Source organism: Gouania willdenowi, chromosome 5 (genome assembly GCF_900634775.1).
Source record: "Gouania willdenowi chromosome 5, fGouWil2.1, whole genome shotgun sequence".
NCBI classification, from domain to species: Eukaryota; Metazoa; Chordata; class Actinopteri; order Blenniiformes; family Gobiesocidae; genus Gouania; species Gouania willdenowi.
In genome coordinates this window covers 35966049-35985068 of record NC_041048.1, presented here as the reverse complement: position 1 = coordinate 35985068, position 19020 = coordinate 35966049, and the positions used below count along the sequence as shown (strand labels likewise).

At 39.3% G+C, this 19020-nt stretch overlaps 1 protein-coding gene across 1 annotated transcript; it reads right to left on the bottom strand.

The window, feature by feature from the left end:
* Positions 1 to 7993: 7993 nt before the first annotated feature.
* LOC114463428 (bromodomain-containing protein 4-like) lies at positions 7994 to 14118 on the bottom strand. Its single transcript, XM_028446975.1, has 9 exons — positions 13758 to 14118; positions 13558 to 13605; positions 13407 to 13458; positions 12133 to 12389; positions 11772 to 12047; positions 10972 to 11100; positions 10201 to 10341; positions 9957 to 10117; positions 7994 to 8105 (listed from the first exon to the last, which is right to left on the bottom strand). The coding sequence occupies exons 1-9, from the start codon at positions 13863 to 13865 to the stop codon at positions 7994 to 7996; spliced, it is 1284 nt and encodes a 427-aa protein (XP_028302776.1). The 5' UTR covers positions 13866 to 14118.
* Between the last annotated feature and the right edge of the window lie 4902 nt (positions 14119 to 19020).

The window sequence follows — 19020 nt, the reverse complement described above, 5'->3', positions numbered from 1 at the left end:
GCGGGAGGCCGGAACAGGCGGCAGAGTTGGCGACCTGGTGCAAGGAGCCGGCACTGGCGGCGACGTTGGCGCGTGTCAAGAAACCAGGGGGGTCTCAGGAACCTGGTAGATAGGGGACACAGGAAAACTAGCCTGGCAGCTAGGGGACTCAGGAAAAACTAGCCTGACAGGATTCAGGCGGCCTGGTGCGGGGAGCCGGCACTGGCGGCGACGTTGGCGGCCTGGTGCGGAGGGCCGGCACTGGCGGCGACGTTGGCGGCCTGGTGCGGAGGGCCGGCACTGGCGGCGACGTTGGCGGCCTGGTGCGGAGGGCCGGCACTGGCGGCGACGTAGGCGGGCTGGTGCGGAGGGCCGGCACTGGCGGCGACGTTGGCGGCCCAGTGCGGAGGGGCCGGCACTGGCGGCGACGTTGGCGGCCCGGTGCGGAGGGCCGGCACTGGCAGGAAGAGTTGGCGAACTGGTGCGGAGGGCCGGCACTGGCAGAAGAGTTGGCGGCTGGTGCGGAGGGCCGGCACTGGCGGCGAAGTTGGCGGCCCTGGTGCGGAGGGCCGGCACTGGCGGCGACGTAGGCGGCCAGGTGCGGAGGGCCGGCCACTGGCGGCGACGTTGGCGGCCCAGTGCGGAGGGCCGGCACTGGCGGCGACGTTGGCGGCCCAGTGCGGAGGGCCGGCACTGGCGGCGACGTTGGCGGCCCAGTGCGGAGGGGCCGGCACTGGCAGAAGGGTTGCGGCCCGGTGCGGGAGGGCCGGACTGGCAGAAGAGTTGGCGAACTGGTGCTGGAGGGCCGGCACGTGGCAGAAGAGTTGGCGGGCCTGGTGCGGAAGGGCCGGCACTGGCGGCGAAGTTGGGCGGCCTGGTGCGGAGGACCGGGCACTGGCGGCGACGTATGCGGCCAGGTGCGGAGGGCCGGCACTGGCGGCGACGTTGGCGGCCCAGTGCGGAGGGGCGGCACTGGCGGCGACGTTGGCGGCCCAGTGCGGAGGGCCGCACTGGCGGCGACGTGGCGCCCAGTGCGGAGGGCCGGCACTGGCGGCGACGTTGGCGGCCCAGTGCGGAGGGCCGGCACTGGCAGAAGGGTTGGCGAACTGGTGGGAAGGGCCGGCACTGGCAGAAGAGTTGGCGAACTGGTGCAGGGAGCCGGCACTGGCGGCGACTTTGGTGGCCTGGTCAGCTGTAAAATACACAAAAACAATATTATCTGTCATCAAATTTAGTTATCTATTATTCTGTCCGTATACCCTTAGATTTATATATTTTTTTTAAATGGTAAATGATCCTCAAGAGAAGTGACAGGTAGTGGGAAAAAGTTTAACGTATTTTAATAATTGTTAACTATATGTGTGGAAAACAGAAGTGTAACATTGTCCACAGTTTGCATTTAAATACACTGTAAATGTTGGTTTTTATATCATTTCTAAGCCAATTACCAATTCCGAAAGTCAATTATCTGAACCCAATTACAATTGAATTACGATTACAACAGCAACAGATTGCTTCTGAAAACAATTAAATCATAATTATGTCATAATTGTAATTCTTTATTACACAATTACAATTGAACCCAACCCTTACCTTACTTTGATAAAGTGAAGAGCTCAACCTTTATGTGATTGAATAAAACATTGGTAATGCTATGATGACACTTACTATTTGCCCTCTTCAGAGTTGCTGCTACAATGCTCTGCAGGGCTCTCAGTGTGGAGTTCTGGAGCATATCAAAGTCCACATCTAACTCCTCCAAATTGGAACTTTGCAGAGATGGCTCCATAGAATAAATGATCTTGAATAACTCTCCTATTTGGTCACGAGCCAGAATGTAAACGTCCAGTTTCAGCTTCTCCTTCTCGTGATAAGTCATGGGAGATGACGGACTGGGCTTGTTGCGTTTTGCACTGGTTGTTGCATCGGGCCTGCAGTGGACAGAAGGAGATCAAACGTTTAGCTCGAAGGTTTGAAAACTGGAGTGTTTTTTAAAATGTTAAAGAAGCATATGTTAAGGTTTCATTTATTCAGACAACTTTTTCAGCAAATTGACTTTTGATGAGATTGACAGTTGTCAGTCAAGAACATGTCAGAAAATCAGAGGCGTCTGCTCATCACTTTGATGTGTCCTTATTAATTATCAAGCTGTTGGAGAGCGCTCCGTTTTAGGGGTGTCCCTAGAGTGCACTTCCTCAACTTACCGGGGCACAATTAAAGCAGGTAACTTCTTGAATAAGCCTACATTCTGGGTGAACTCATCCTTTAGTAATTCTGTAAGATGATAATTTAAACTGTAAAAGCGGTGATGTCTATCATAAGTGCTGCAAACATACGGCCCAAGAAGAAGTGATCAGCACTCTCTCTCTCCCCCCGTCACCAGCGGAGTTTAGCTTGTGACGTCACAAACTCAGAAAATTTGAAACGGAGCACTTTTCTCTGTGTTGTAAGACTTACAGAGACCACAAAAAAAGGACTGGATGAAGTTATTTCACATTTTGTGTGTCGGTGGACACTCAAGTTACCTCATATGTGTTCAAATACACTGAAAAACTGGATTTTTCATAATCTGTCCCCTTTAAAGAAGCATACTTACAAAGACGACCCGCAGTTCACTGACTTTTCAGGAATAGGTTTGGATTTGGAAGATTTTGATTTCAGTTGGCTATCCTTTTCTCCTCTTCCCTCTTTCTCTTCTTGGGTTTGGGCGGAAGCTCATTGAGAGTTTTGTTAGCTCAGGAGAGATGGCTTTTACCTAAGAAGCAGGAACATCATACTGAAGTTATCTAAGAAGTGGTACATCAAGTATCATGTATAAGGAATCCGTGTTTGTTACCACCCTCCTTCTCTAGGTTGTCCAGCTGAGCGGAAACATGCCCCGACAATCTTTTATCTCTTTGGAGGAGCAGACGCCGTCAAAACTTAACGAAGTGGACAGAGTTTGAACTCCTTTTCCTGTGCTGATCGACTGCTGGTATATGAAGATGACTCTCGGGGTCTCTGTTAACCTTTGAATAACGTGCCTCGAAAACATCCTGTTGACATAACAAATGCATGATGTAGCTTTAAAAAGTAATGTCAACAAATACAAACTGTATGAGATAAATTTGTGTCTTTATTATTCATAAATAAAAAAATCACTTAATTGAAATAAATTCAATTAAAGAAGAAAATCGTTCATATGCAAAAAGAACAAAGAATTGCATTTGAACACTATTTTCTTTGATTCAAAATATTTCTTCTGATTGAAGGGATTTTTTTAATTTAAAAGTCATCTTTGTATTTGGGCCATAGTATGGGTAGTACATTTGTGTCTATCATTTAATAGAATAAGTCTATCAATCAAATAAAAAAGTGTTTGAATGCAAAAAAAAATATTGAGACGTAAAAAATTTATCATTTTGACATTACGCAATGGGCGGAGCCTTCCCCTTTGGTCAGACATGTTTGAATGACAAGTCTCTGCACCCATTACGTCTTACACAGGATTATCTCTATAACAAAAAGCAAATGGCCCACAAAAATGCAATTATTTGGGTCACAAATTGTTATTTTTTGCATTTGAACAGTTTTTTTCTTTGATTAAAATAATATATTTTTTGATTGAAGTGATTTTATTTTTCTTGAAAAGGTCATTTTTTATGATTGGACAATAAAGACACAAATCTACCTCCATACAATTATAGGCCATGCCAAAAAAAAAATGAGTGAAAAGCCACACCTGAAGTTTTCTGGCCATGGAGACCACATCATCTGAGGGTTTGTTGTATTTGTAGCAGTTGAAGAACATTAGTCGCACATCGGCACAAAAGTCTTCGCTGTTTGCGTACTCCCGCTGGTCCATTTTTTTCTGAGGAAAATAAATACAATAGGCGTTAGGGGTGAAAGAAATAATTGATTTGGCGATATATTGCAATTTTTCACCACACGATTATCGTATCGATCCAAAAAATGTCCAAATTAATTTTTGTAATCATTTTTTTCAACTTGAAAAACATTCAATTGCGCAAACATATGCATAGCACGTATAGACCCTTTCCAAAAAATTACACTATCGTAAAAACGTTGTTTAATTTCCATAATTCCATTCAAAAAGTAAAACATTCATAGATTATAAATTCAGGCCCCACAATTTAAACGATTTCAAGTATAAGTTTATTTTTATATAATTTGGGCTTCCAGCTCATAAAACCCATGAAAACAGGATTTCAAAGAATTTGAATACTGTGAAGAAATCACAATTTTCTTTTCAGTTTTTGCAGAAAAAAAGAGGTGATGAAAGACTGGACTGTTGGCCAGTGGTCCAAGGTCCTCTTTTCTGATGAAAGTAAAGTGTGCCTTTCATTCAGGAATCAAGGTCCAAGGGTTTGGAGGAAGACGGGTGAGGAACAGAACCCAAGCTGCTTGAGGTCCAGTGTGAAATATCCAGTCAGTCATGATTTGGGGTGCAATGTTCTGTTCTGTTCCTCACCCGTCTTCCTCCAAACCCTTGGACCTTGATTCCCAAAAGAAAGGTGGAGTTTGTAATTATTGATTTTACAATATATTGTGATGCATACATACGTGGAGTTTGCGGGGGCAGGGGAGCATTGCCTGAATCTCAAGACGGTCTATATATTTAATTCTATTTCTTCTTTAATCGCCCGGTAAGAATCTCAAACTCCAGGTATTATATTAAAAATAATGATAATGGATGTATATCGTATTGTTTAGTATCAGGATATATTGTATCTCGACATTCAAACCATGAATCGTATCATCAGATTCATGGCAATGTACAGCCCTAGTAAACGTGCAGCTCAACGTGTATCAGTGTGTCTGTGGGGAGTGGTCTAACCTTGATGGTGCTGAGGTCCATGGGCTCTTTGATGATGTTGTGATAATCATGCAAACCCAGAGCTAGTGTGTCGACTGGATCGTAGAAGGGCCAGGCATATTCACTGTGCTTCATGGAGAGCAGCTCCTTCAGGATGTTCTGGCAGCGCCTGAGAGGATCTGGTGCTCTGGTTCGTTTGGTCTCAGTGAAGGGCAGGTCTTTTTTTGGCCGTTTGATAGCTCTTCCACTTCTTGAGTAGTCATGCTTCCTCTTCAAATTTATCTTTTTTAATCCCATCTGTAAAGTGAGAATGATATATTGTAAATAATGGTACTGTATAGAGAAGCATTGGAATCAGACATTTTAAAAGCAGATTTCACCTTTAAACTGTTCTCTGGTTCATCGGTTTGTATGGTGGACTGCTTAAGTGCTTGAAACTGAGGAATATCAGGAGGAATGGCCGTCACTCTCTGCTCCTCAACCATCTCTGACACCAGAGAACTTGGTGAAGAACCTGCAACCTCTGGTGTTCTGGCTCGTTTGGTCTCAGTGAAGGACAGGTCTTTATTTGGCCGTTTGATGGGTCTTCCACTTTCTAAGTCGTCATGCTTCCTCTTCAAACGGTTCTTATGTTTTTTTTTGATCCCATCTGTAAAGTGAGAATGACATGCTGTAAATATCAATACTCTATTGAGGAGCATTAGAATCTGACATTTTAAAAGCAGATTTCTTTCTTTGAAACTGTTCTCTGGTTCATCAGTTTGTATGGTGGACCGCTTAAGTCCTTGAAACTGAGGAATGTCAGGAGCAAGACAAAAGACAGGGAGAAACAACAATGTCATAACCTGACAGCATACAGCCAGAGAACAATGGGATGAAAAGAGGAAAAATGCATATTAATAACAAAATAAGATAATAATAATAATAATATAATAATAATACAAATTCTACAGAGGCTGAGGGGCCCAACCCAGCTGACACGAGGGGGGCACAGTACCCCCTCCCCCCACTCCTTTTCTTGTGCCACCTTTTTTTTGTAAACCTTGAACTTATTCTTGTAGTCACTTAGAGTTGAGACTTACTTCTGGAAGAAAGGGGCGGCTGGCCTAAGCTTTTATTTAGGCAATTATATTGATGCAAGTTATTTTTAGTACAGTAAGTAGGTTTCTATTTGTTCAGTATGAATAAATGTAACCTTGTGTCTTAAGTTTGCTTTTGTGTGATTACATCATTGGAATCAGTTAAATTAGAATTATCTTATACAAACTGTATTGTTTTGATGCCATAATTTCCCTTAAAACACTATGCATTGTGTCAATTTTTGAATCGAGAATCAATTGAATCGAGAACTGGTTAAAACAAGAATCGATTTTTAATTGAATCGTGATCCTAAGAATCGGAATAAAATCGAATCGTGAGACACCCAAGGATTCACATTCCTAATTACTTCATTTCACAATATCTGCATTTCTGCCTTTAATTAGACCTGTGATCAGCTGTGTTGAGACAATTTCCCTGAGAGCATCAATCAAAAGTAAAGTAAATTATAAAGTCCACCACAGAAGCAAAGCTGATAATAAACCTTTAATCGAACCTAAGCTTCTTGGCAACACGGATTTCACCAATTTTATGATTGATGCAATATTAATCTAAACACACACTCAAGGATTACAGAATAAGAATAATGAATTCAATTTTTAAAGTGCCTTTCAGGTCACCCAAGGCCACTGTACAGAACAAGATAAAAATACAAGTAGGATAAAATATGTTTAAAATAATATAAGTACAATAAAACAGAATATAATACAGAGGTTGAGGACCCATTTTATACAATTACGATGTTTTTTTTTCTGCTACAAACTGAAATATGCCCAATGGTTTACATCAAAGCATCACAGAAAGGTGCCCTCCTTTAAAATTGCTAACCACTACAACCTAGGTTCCCAAAGTGGGTTACAAATTGTCATAAGGGGTACATGAATCAAAATACAAATTGGAAACTAAAATATAAATAAACCAGCCTCATGCATTGCCACAAATTACACATTAACCAATGTAGGACGACCCATGGTTACAGATTTTTTTTTATTTTTTTTAATTAATATAATTATATAACATTCCTCAAGAGGATACGTAAAATTCAGAGACAAATTTCACTATAGTAAGTATTTACCCTGTGGTTTGTCTTCTCCGTGTAAGAGATGCTCCTTGTGGACACCATGAAGGTTCCCACAGTCCTTTGATTTGTCCTCCTTTATTCCTTCAGTGGACTTCCTCAGTTTTTTTCTCTGTAAAATAATATGTAATATCTCAGGGTTGGGGTCAATTACATTTTTCAATTACAATTATCAATGTAAATTATAACTCAATTACGATTATGGTGACTGTCATTTTTTCCAATAACATTTAAAATTACAATTACTTTTCCCCCTTGAAAGTCAATTACATTCTCAATTACAACTGATCACAATTACTAAACCATTAATAAATAAGTCCATAAAACGTAACCTTCCTCTTGTGTAGCTTTTTGTTATAGTTCAGTTTGACCCATGTCTTAAATCAGCTGTAAATACACACAAAAAATATTATCTGTCATGAAATTTAGTTATCTATTATTCTGTCCGTATACCTAGTATTATATTTTTTTTAAATGGTAAATGATCCTCAAGAAAAGTGACAGGTAGTGGGAAAAGTGGAACATGTTTTAATAATTGTTAACTATATGTGTGTATAGACAGAAGTGTAAACATTGTTCCACAAGTTTTGCATTTAAATACATTGTAAGTGTCAGTTTTTATATAATTTCTAAGCCAATCACAATTAAGTCAATTATCTGAACCCAATTACAATTTGAATTATGATTACAAACAACAACAGATTGTTTCCGATTACAATTAAAATCATAACTATAATTCATTATTACACAATTACAATTATAATTGAACCCAACCCTGACCGTACTTTGAGAAAGTGTAGAGCTCAACCTTTATGTGATTGAATAAAACATTGGTAATGCTATGATGACACTTACTGTTTGCCCTCTTGTTGTTGTCCTTCACATATGCTGCTACAACATTCTGCAGGATTCTCTGTGTGGAGTAGCTGGTACGATCAAAGTCCATATCCGACTCCTTCAAATAGAAATCGTGTTGAAACGACTCTATGGCATTTAATGAGCGTGAATATCACTTTCCTTGTTTACGAGGCAGCTTGTACATGTCCAGTTTGAGCTGCTTCTTCTCGTGGTAAGTCAGGCGAGGGCGACAGACTGAGGATGTCACATAATGCACTGGTTGTTGCATCGGGCCTACAGTGGACAGAAGGAGATCAAACGTTTAGCTCAAAGGGTTTGAAAACTGGAGTGTTTTAAAATGTTAAAGAAGCATAAGTTAAGGTTTCATTTATCCAGACAACTTTTTTCAGCAAATTAACTTTGATCTTCTGACATATTTTGACTGACAACTGTCAGTCTTCCTCAGAGGCGTCAGCTCATCACTTAGAGGTGTCCTTATGGAAATATTTTTTGACAGTTGTGTCAGGCTGGCCACGCTCCTGTCGCCCGATGGCCTCTGGAGAAGAGACCATCTGGCGACTCATCAAAGTGAGATCTAAGGAATACATTCCTGAAAAAAGTTGTCTGAGTAAATGAAACCTTAAAGTGTGTAAATTGTGTAAGGTATAAACCATTCTAAAAAGTCCTTTTTTGATGTTTGTTTTTAATAAAAAGGTGCTCATATTTTCTTTATTAGTAACACATTTTTTGTGATATACATTTTCACGACAGGTAACCTTTAACATATTATTCAAAATGAAGACAAAATTAACTTGATGAAATTGAAGGGGACATAGCTATCTATAAAAGTAAGAAAGTTCTGTGTGTGTATGTGTGTGTGTGTAGCGAATATCTCTTTGACGCGGTGTCTGTTCGACCTGAAACTTTTAAATAGCTTTCACATAGCCCGAGTGTGTATTATCCATTTTTTGGACTTATTGGGTGATTTCAAAACGTTTATTTTAATTTTATTTTGCTTCGAAAGGCACAGTCAGTTTGCCCAGAAGTGAAACCTATTCAGATTTTGACCTTAGTGTGAGGGGGCGCTCTAGCGCACCATCTATATCTATTTCACTGCACAGCTCCACTCCGGAAACTGCTATGGGGCACCTTTGGTGGTAAAATCCACCTTGTGTTCTGTGACTCTTCTCTATGGTAGTATGTTGGATGTAAATTACATGTTTGTGTGTAAAATCATTTTCCCACGGGGGTTTTTAGTTTTCCTGCCAAAGGAGGGTCTAAGGACAGGGGGATGCTCCGGGACCTTTATTATCCATAGCTTAAGTCCAGCGGACATTGGTGCAAACTTTATTTACCAATTATTATGTGCATTGTCTTTTATTTAATTAAACCAGATAAATCGCATTCACTATTTTACGCTAGCACCCGCAAATAAAACCCCTTTAAAACACTACAGAGTACAGAGTATGTACACCTCTGTATATATCCAACCTTCAAACACAATCATTTTGGCCATATGTGCTAGCTCTTACTTCAGCCCCCATTATCTGAATAAATACTTTCGACGGGCACTGTACTAATTATGGCAATTTTTTCATCTTTTGAAACAGTTCCCTGTGTCTAAACGACATATCTGTGCTGGGGTTTGGTCAAAAACCCAACGTGAATCAAGCAACAGAAGAGGTTTAATACACTGTATAATTCAGCTGTTGGAGAGCGCTCCGTTTTGGGGGTGTCCCTAGAGTGCACTTCCTCAACTTACCGGGGCACAATTAAAGCAGTTCTTGAATAAGCCTACATTCTGGGTGAACTCATCCTTTAGTAATTCTGTAAGATGATAATTTAAACTGTAAAAGCGGTGATGTCTATCATAAGTGCTGCAAACATACGGCCCAAGAAGAAGTGATCAGCACTCTCTCTCCCCTGTCACCAGCAAAGTTTTAGCTTGTGACGTCACAAACTCAGAAAAATTTGAAACGGAGCACTTTTTCTCTGTGTTGTAAGACTTACAGAGACCACAAACAAAGGACTGGATGGAGTTATTTCACATTTTTGTGTGTCGGTGGACACTCAAGTTACCTCGTGTGTTCAAAAACACTGCAAAACTGGATTTTTCATAATCTGTCCCCTTTAAAAAAGCATACTTACAAAGACGACCCGCAGTTCACTGAGTTTTCAGGAATAGGTTTGGATTTGGAAGATTTTATCTTCAGTTGGCTATCCTTTTCTCCTCTTTCCCTCTTTCTCTTCTTGGGTTTGGACGGAAGCTCCTTGGAGAGTTTTTTCACCTCATGAGGGATAGCTTTTACCTAAAGAAGCAGGAACATCATACTGAAGTTATCTAAAGTGGTTTTCAAGTATCATGTATAAGAAATCTGTGTTTGTTACCAACCTTCTTTGAGGAGCGGACGCCATCAAAACTTAACGAAGTGGACAGAGTTTGAACTCCTGTTCCTGTGCTGATCGACTGCTGGGATATGAAATGACTCTCGGGGTCTCTGTTAACCTTTGAATAACGTGCCTCGAAAACATCCTGTTGACATAACAAATGCATGATGTAGCGTTAAGAAGTAATGTCAAAACAAATACAACTGTATGGAGATAAATTTGTGTCTTATTATTCAATAAATAAAAAAAAATCACTTCACTGAAATAAATTCAATTAAAGAAGAAAATCGTTCAAATGCAAAAAGAACAAAAAATTGCATTTGAAACACTATTTTCTTGATTAAAATATCTCTTCTGATTGAAGGGATTTTTTTTTTAATTTAAAAGTCATCTTTGTATTTGGGCCATAGTATGGGTAGTACATTTGTGTCTTTATCATTTAATAAAATAAGTCTACCAATCAAATAAAAAAGTGTTTGAATGCAAAAAAAAATATTGAGACATAAAAAATGTATCAGTTTGAATGACAAGTCTCTGCACCCAATACATCTTACACAGGATTATCTCTATAACAAAAAGCAAATGGGTCACAAATTATAAATATTTTTTGCATTTGAACATTTTTTTTCTTTGATTAAAAATATATTCTTTTTGATTGAAGTGATTTTATTTTTCTTGAAAAGGTCATTATGAATGAACAGTAAAGACACAAATCTACCTCCATAAAATTAGAGGCCATGTCAAAAAAAAAAAAAAAATGAGTGAAAAGCCACACCTGGAGTTTTCTGGCCATGGAGACCACATCAAGTGAGGGTTCGTTGTATTTGTAACAGTTGGAGAACATTAGTCGCACATCGGCACAAAAGTCTTCGGCGTTTGCGTACTCCCGCTGGTCCATTTTTTTCTGAATAAAATAAACACAACAGACGTTCGGGGTGTAAGACAACATCAGACCTTATTAAACTACTTCACTGCTCAATGCATTTTAGCTGAAAGTTGATTGCACTTTATTTTCACTAAACATACTGGGTACTTTTATAAATGTTTTTGTTTTAAGAAATGAACAGAATCAGAATCTGTTGTAGAAGAAAAAGTTTAACTTTTTTGAAAATCTTTTTGTAATTTGACAGTTTGCTATCGTTCCACTTGTTTTTGATATTTGTGCTTAAATTACAGTTAGTTACAATTTACATGTTCTCGCGAATTTAAAAAAGAAAAGAAATAAATTGTATTTCATACCACTTGTAAAGGTGTAGTTTGTAATTATTGATTTGGCGATAAATCGCGATGTATACATACGTGGAGTTTGCGGAGGCAGGGGGAGCATTTGCCTGAATCTCAAGATGGTCTATATATTTAATTATATTTCTTCTTTAATCCCCTGGTAAGAATCTCAAACTCCAGGTATTATGTTAATAATGATGATAATGGACGTATATCGTATTGTTTAGTATCAGGATATATTGTATCCTGACATTCAAACCATGAATCATATCATCAGATTCATGGCAATGTACAGCCCTAGTAAACGTGCAGCTCGACGTGTATCAGTGTGTCTGTGGGGAGTGGTCTAACCTTGATGGTGCCGAGGTCCATGGGCTCTTTGATGATGTTGTGATAATCATGCAAATCCAGAGCTAGTGTGTCGACTGGATCGTAGAAGGGCCAGGCGTATTCACTGTGCTTCATGGAGAGCAGCTCCTTCAGGATGTTCTGGCAGCACCTGAGAGGATCTGGTGCTCTGGCTCGTTTGGTCTCAGTGAAGAGCAGGTCTTTATTTGGCCGTTTGATAGCTCTTCCACTTCTTGAGGTGTTATGCTTCCTCTTCAAAAGTGTTTCTTTTAATCCCCTCTGTAAAGTGAGAATGACATACTGTAAATATCGGTACTCTGTTGAGGAGCATTGGAATCTGACATTTTAAAAGCAGATTTCTTACCATCAATTTGTTCTCTGATGCATCAGTTTGTATGGTGGACTGCTTAAGTGCTTGAAACTGAGGAATATCAGGAGGAATGGCCGTCACTTTCTGCTCCTCAACCATCTCTGACACCAGAGAACTCGGTGAAGAACCAGCAACCTCTGGTGTTCTGGCTCGTTCGGTCTCAGTGAAGGGCAGGTCTTTACTGGATCTTCCTCTTTCTAAGTCATCATGCTCCCTCTTCCCATGGTTCATAATGTTTGTTTTGATCCCACCTGTAAAGTGAGAATGACATACTGTAAACATTGTTACTCCATAGAGGAGCATTGGAATCTGACATTTTCAAAGCAAATTTCCTTCCTTGAAACTGCTCTCTGGTGCATCAGTCATTTAGAATTATCTTATACAAACTGTATTGTTTTGATGCCATAAAATTCAGAGACAAATTTCACTGTAGGAATACATTGTATGTGACATTACATCAGTGGTTCCCAAACTTTTTTTGGGTTGTGACACCATTTTAATATCACAAAATATTATTTTTGTTTCTCTCTAGAATTTTCTGCATTTTATTTAAACTAGATTTATATTTGAGAAAGTGTAAGTACAGAATAGTTACTAAAGATTGTGTTGTATATGTGCCGAATAATAATTAAAACATTTAAAAATTACATTTTAATCAGCATTATTTTTATTTTTTTATAAATTAGACATTTCAGGGGATTCCATTTAAATTCCAGGTGACCCCAAGGTTGAAATGAACAGCATTACATTATTATATTTTTAAGTGTGCAGCAGTAGGGGGTACATGACTTCAGGTTAAATGTCTGAAGGGGTACGGGACTGGGAACCACTGCACTACACCCCTGTGCACCCAAAATTTTAGCAAAATTAGGCAATTCTGACAAAATGGTAAATGTTAAAATGAACATTTAAATAGAGCTTTTATTACAAAGTAGTTCCAAAGCTCTTAACAATATCTCCTCATTCACACAGGAATATTACTGCATATGTAAATGCATTCATATTATTAAAAAAAGCAGTATTTACAATCCATAAACAGAAAAAGACTGCTTGTCTGTTTTTTTTTTTTTTTTTTTAATGTATTGTTCTGTATTTCTGTTTTGGTTTTAAGTCAGTATAACACAATACCCTCACTGTTCATTTATTATTATGATTTGGTTTTAAAACAGAATAACCAAGAAAAAAATGGTACACTGACTATCTGTTAAGTTGATCAAGGAATAAAACAGAATTAGTCATTAAAGTTTACAATATTAACAGAAACTCACCTTCTTCAGGAACGTTGCTCACTGGAATTATCTGCTGGTCCATCTTTACGGGCTGTTTATAGGGTATTAGATCAATGTTAGTAGTAGTTTCTGATTCAGACACTCTGTCTTTCAATTCATGTAGAATCTGAATCGAGGAAGACTGAGTTACCATGACTACCATATTTACAATGGTGTTCCACAAAGCTGCGTTCCACGACTATATGCGTATCGTAAAGCACACAAAAGCACATTATTATTGAACAAACAAGTTTAAAAAATCTACTTTACCAGGAGGGAGTGCACTCGTGAGCCGAAATGAAGATGGGAAAGTTTCATCAGGTAAACATTAAATGTTTCAGTAATTATTACCAGTGCTTTTTGGTCCGTTTTTTTCTCCAATGAACATGTGTGACACACATTCCAGCTTGAGAAAAATACAAGTTCGGCCACTCTGGGCCATACCGAGGCCAAACTCATCCTCGGCCCTGGGTACCTCCATAAGCCGGACTTAGCATCCAGCTAAAGCCGGCAAAGCCCACGGATATGGACATGTTGGACTTAAAAACCCACATCCTTCTGCTTCTGAAGTCCGACATCTCTGCGAACAGGAGGTGTCGGACTTCAGAGGCAGAAGGATAGGGAAATTAAGACTAGGGTGACCATACGTCCTTCTTTTATCCGCATAATGTCCTCTTTTAACGTGTTGTGCTGGACCGTCCGGACGGATTTTACAAATTGATCAGAATGTCCGGGTTTCCAAGGGACCTTGAACGCATCTAGGGGACCACGTTAATTACATAATCGCGTAAAAATAAATCCCGAAATTAAAATGTTTTCACCACTAAAAAATCACAACGATTTTTAATTGAGCGTTAGTACATTATTAGTAAATTATAAGAAATAAAATTAGAACTATGAGTTAGTAATTCATAATCATGAGATAAAAAGTCATAATTATGAGAATGAGTCTAAATTAAGAGATAGAAAATCATAATTATCAGTTAATTAATTCATAATTATGAGATAAATAGTCATAATTATGAGAATGAGTCATAAATAATAATACATCAATTTTATATAGCACTTTTTTGGAAACTCAAAGACGGTTTACAGAATCAAGGGATTATTCTTTCACTCCACACTTAGTGGTGGTAAGCTACTATTGTAGCCACAGCGGCACTGGGGCAGACTGACAGAAGTGAGGCTGCTATGATGCGCCATCGGCCCCTCTGACCAACACCAACACTCTTTCACACACTACATTCATACTAGGCAATGTGAAGGTGCCTTGCCCAAGGACACAACGACAGATACTGCTGGAGCAACTGTCCCCCAACCAACTACTAACCAGGCCCAGACCTGTTTAGGTTCCAAGATCTAACACGATCAGGCAATGACAGGCTGGTATGGCCATGATTAAGAGACAGAAAGTCATAATTATGAGTTAGTAAATTCATAATTTTGAGATATAAATTTATAATTATGAGAACATTATTTTTTTATGTAAACGAAACATACAAAAATGTGACAGAATCATTTTGCAATATAAGACTTATTTATGTACTTCCACTATTTTCTCCATATGTTGAATCTAAGAACTGAATAAACAGCCAAAATATGTGTTTTGAATAAATTATTATTCAAAGTGTAATTAACAAATGTATTGCCACAGAACCCATAAACAAGCTAGAACAAATGTAGTACATACAATGGAGTGAGTCTGTGTGACAGGGTTATTATACTTATTGATATTTCATTTGTTTTGTTTCATTTTGTTTTTCAGATTTTATTTTTTTAAAGTTAGTTTAACAAGTAATTCAATAAAAATGGGGGTGACAAAGGAAGAGGTAAATAAACATGCAAAATTTATGACCTGACAAAATATAACTTACGACTTAATTTACAAAATATGGACATATTCAAGATTCAGTTTGTTCCTAGTTGTTCCTAGTTTTCCTACTTGTTGGCTCCCTCGTCTTGCATCAATGACGACCCGGAGAGTCTTCTATCTATTGCGCATCTTGATATAGTCAACTGCTGGTTTTAACCCTTAACCAATCTGGGTCATCCTTTTGATGAAGGTCAGACCTTTTACCTGGAATACAATGAGAAATACAGCACATTTTAGCTCTACATTTTAAGAACTGTTGCTACTGTAGTAGGCTATTAAATGCAATAATATTAAGTCAATAATGCCACATGCAGTAGCTTGATATGAATTATATTCTTATCAAAACACTAGAAAATTAGTTAAGAGCCGCTGCCATCAACAATTCACTTACCTGACAAGAAATGGGCCGACCAAATTTGGTTGTTTTTTGTCATTAAAGCATCAAAATAATTAGCGGCCCATGCAATAACATTGCACCTGGGGTAGTGCTTTAATAATAACTTATAATTTATATTAAATCATATAAAATCCATCTGCTTATGAAATAATGACATTGTCATATATATATATATATATATATATATATATATATATATATATATATATATATATATATATATATAATGGCAGTTCAGAAAATGAAAGTTTGAATATATAATATATATATGAAAGTCTGACTACATATAAGAAACGCATCGAGGTGCAGCACTTCTCTAGAAAGTCACCTAGCAGCCTCTGTCTACAACTTTCGCCCATTTACTCGGAATCGTTTGAGACAGAAGAGGTGTGAGAACATGAGTTTGAGCTGGAGCTGAGTACAGTACAACAGTTGAAAAAAATCGCGCAGTGTTTGCCTGCCTTTACCTCTTCTGTCTCGAACGGTATAAATGAGTACAGGGCTGGGGCACCGTCCGCGTGTGTGTGTCTAGCGAGCCAGGCAGAGGCTCTGTGTCTGAGTAGCAGAGCTAAGACAGTGGGGCTCGAGGAACGGTGTTTCATGGCCGCCCCATGGTGTCCCGGCCGGCAGGGCTTGCTTTGGGTGAACCGTGCGAGCAAGGGTGTGTTTAATTCAGAATTAAATTAGCATTAGGAATTAAGTGTTTACAAGGTCAGTTTAAAGATGATTTCACTTTTGTTCTGAATTAAAAAGGAATTACAGTTCCCATGTAAACTATCCATGAAAAAGCTTCTTAACCTCCCACTTTTCTATAGCAAGACATGCTTCCTACTGGCACTGCACTAGTATATATAAATACACAACTCCCTGTTTGGGAAACTCCCTTTTGTCACGTCTCAAGGGTATAAATAGAGAGACAGAAGTAGGAGGCAGTGTATGTTGGCTGGTAAGAAAAGGTTCTGGTCTGTTGCAGAACAGACTGATTCAGAAATCAAATTTGAGTACTAGAATTTTAGCTTATTCCCCAACTCTGGGATTTTAGCTTATTACCCATTGCGGGATTATTATACAAACTATTGTTTCTATCGTACAAATAAAAGGATTATTTGTCTGAAACATTCAGACGTATCCAAATAAAGAACCTTGTATTAGTTTTATTTCTTCTAAAGACCATTGAAGGACCCGACGACTGCTCTATCTTGACAAGGTAAGTTTATCTCCCCAGGCCTCAGAAAACTAGAGAGAAACATAATGCATTGCTAGACTACAGGTGAGATGTTGTAAGTAACTAGATGTATCATTGGCCCCATTGGGAGTCAGTGTCTGTGAGCGGCTGACAGAGTAAACTGTATACAATCAAACTGGTCACTTCAAACAAAAATCAGTCTAGAACTCTCTGGTCTAGAAATACGCAAGAGAGGTTGACCGTAAAAGCACAAGGCCGTCCGTCAACGACGTTACTTCGCCAGACAGGAATGTACAAGTACTTCGTTTGGCCAGTGGCGGCCACGGTTTCCCAACAGCATCATGTCACTAAAGTCTCACTTTTTTCATTTTCTGAAACTTGGCAGCCCTGAAGACACCCAGAAATGTTGTCTCATACACACTTTCCAACTTAAAGGTCCCATTTCATGCTATTTTTCACCCATGTCCATTTGTTCGAAGAACCCCAAAAATATAGTATTTGAGGTTTATTTTCCCAAACTCGCCAGTTTTCCAGAGTTTTAGCCTCTGAAAAGTCACTTTCTGAGCAACTCTACACAAACTTATGTGTTATACTTATGCATATTCATGAGTGGGCGTGTCTATAGACGGGGCACTGACTTCCTTATCTGCGCACAGTGACGTAGGGCCAGAGGATGACCCGCCCTCCTCCCACCCACTCCGTAGCCGAGCACATGATACTTTATAAACACGAGGCAGAGCGTGGGGGCGGGGTGTTTGCTGGTACATACATTGACAGTAGAAAATACATACATAGCATTGAGCGAAGGACGCTGAAATGCTCACCTTCGTGGGTGTGTCTGTTTTTACCCTCTAACTAACGATTAAGGGACTCAATGAAAAAAAACCCACTTTGGGCATGTGTATGAAGCCCAAATACCACTTTTATGATGTTTAAAGCACAGAAAAGTAAATTTAGCTGATATCAAGAAATAAAACAGTATCTTGCATCTTCAAATTCCTACACATCTCAGTTTACATGAACACAATGTTATATATGTATATATATAGAAGTTTTTTTTTATAGTTAATGTATTTGAAAGGCTACAAAAGTTAACTTGAATTTGGTCACACATGATCATGTGGTCAACACATGCTAATTACTCATTTCTTGCCACACATAAAACATGCATATTTAACCTGCACATTGGTGGTTTAATGAATCTGTTCCCATACAATTAAATCTTTATTTTCTTCCAGAATAGTGTTTTATTGGTTTGGTTATCTTATCAGGGATTTAAAACTTAAGGTTTGCCACAGGTGCAGGAAAGTTGATGGTCTGTAGATGTTGCAGGAAGTGAAGTTGGAAGGTGCTGAGTCATTGCTTAACATGATTTATTTTAGGTTAACAATTAGTTATATCTTGATTTTATTTGTCATTAATCATTAATAGCTATAGGCAGCCATTGCATAAGAGTCAAAGAGCCACAAGAGGCTCCGGAGCCGCAGGTTGCAGATCCCTGCCCTGGGAAAACCACAGCTGAACATCTGGCCTGGCATCGTAGTCCATCAGTTCTGGTCCCTCCATGCTGATTGTGATGAGCGTGTACGCTCTACCGCTGCACTACGTTCTTCCTTTTTACTGCTGCCCTCAATGTGAGTACGCTCTCAGTGAAGGGCTCGTTATGCCTGGCTCCGTTCGCGGATCGCGCGCACTCCGGAGAAGCGCATTGGTGTTTATACTCGGCGCATTCACCGTTGCATTACCCGCCACCACGTGGTGTGAGTGGGCACCGTCTCGTCACCCGCAGCGTGGAGCGAGAGAGAAGTGCACTCTGTGGGACGTGACAAAGGGCTCAGCCGCTCCGTCCAAAATAACATCACCCATATGCACTCGCACTGATGCGAACAGATAAAATTTTCAGAAAAAATAGTCCCATATGCAACCAATTTGGTCGCAGTCTCGAGCCCTGAGTATATTTTTGTGTAATAATCTCAATAGTTACATTAGTCTAATGGGACCAGCTTTGTCTCGTGAACACGTGAAATTTAATCTAAAAAAAAATTTGCTTTTCACAAGTTGGGACTGATGAATAGTGACATAAGTATTTATGCTAACATTTATTTCACACAACGTGCAACATGTTTAGCTTTTATCCTTTCATGCAGGTGTTAAATCT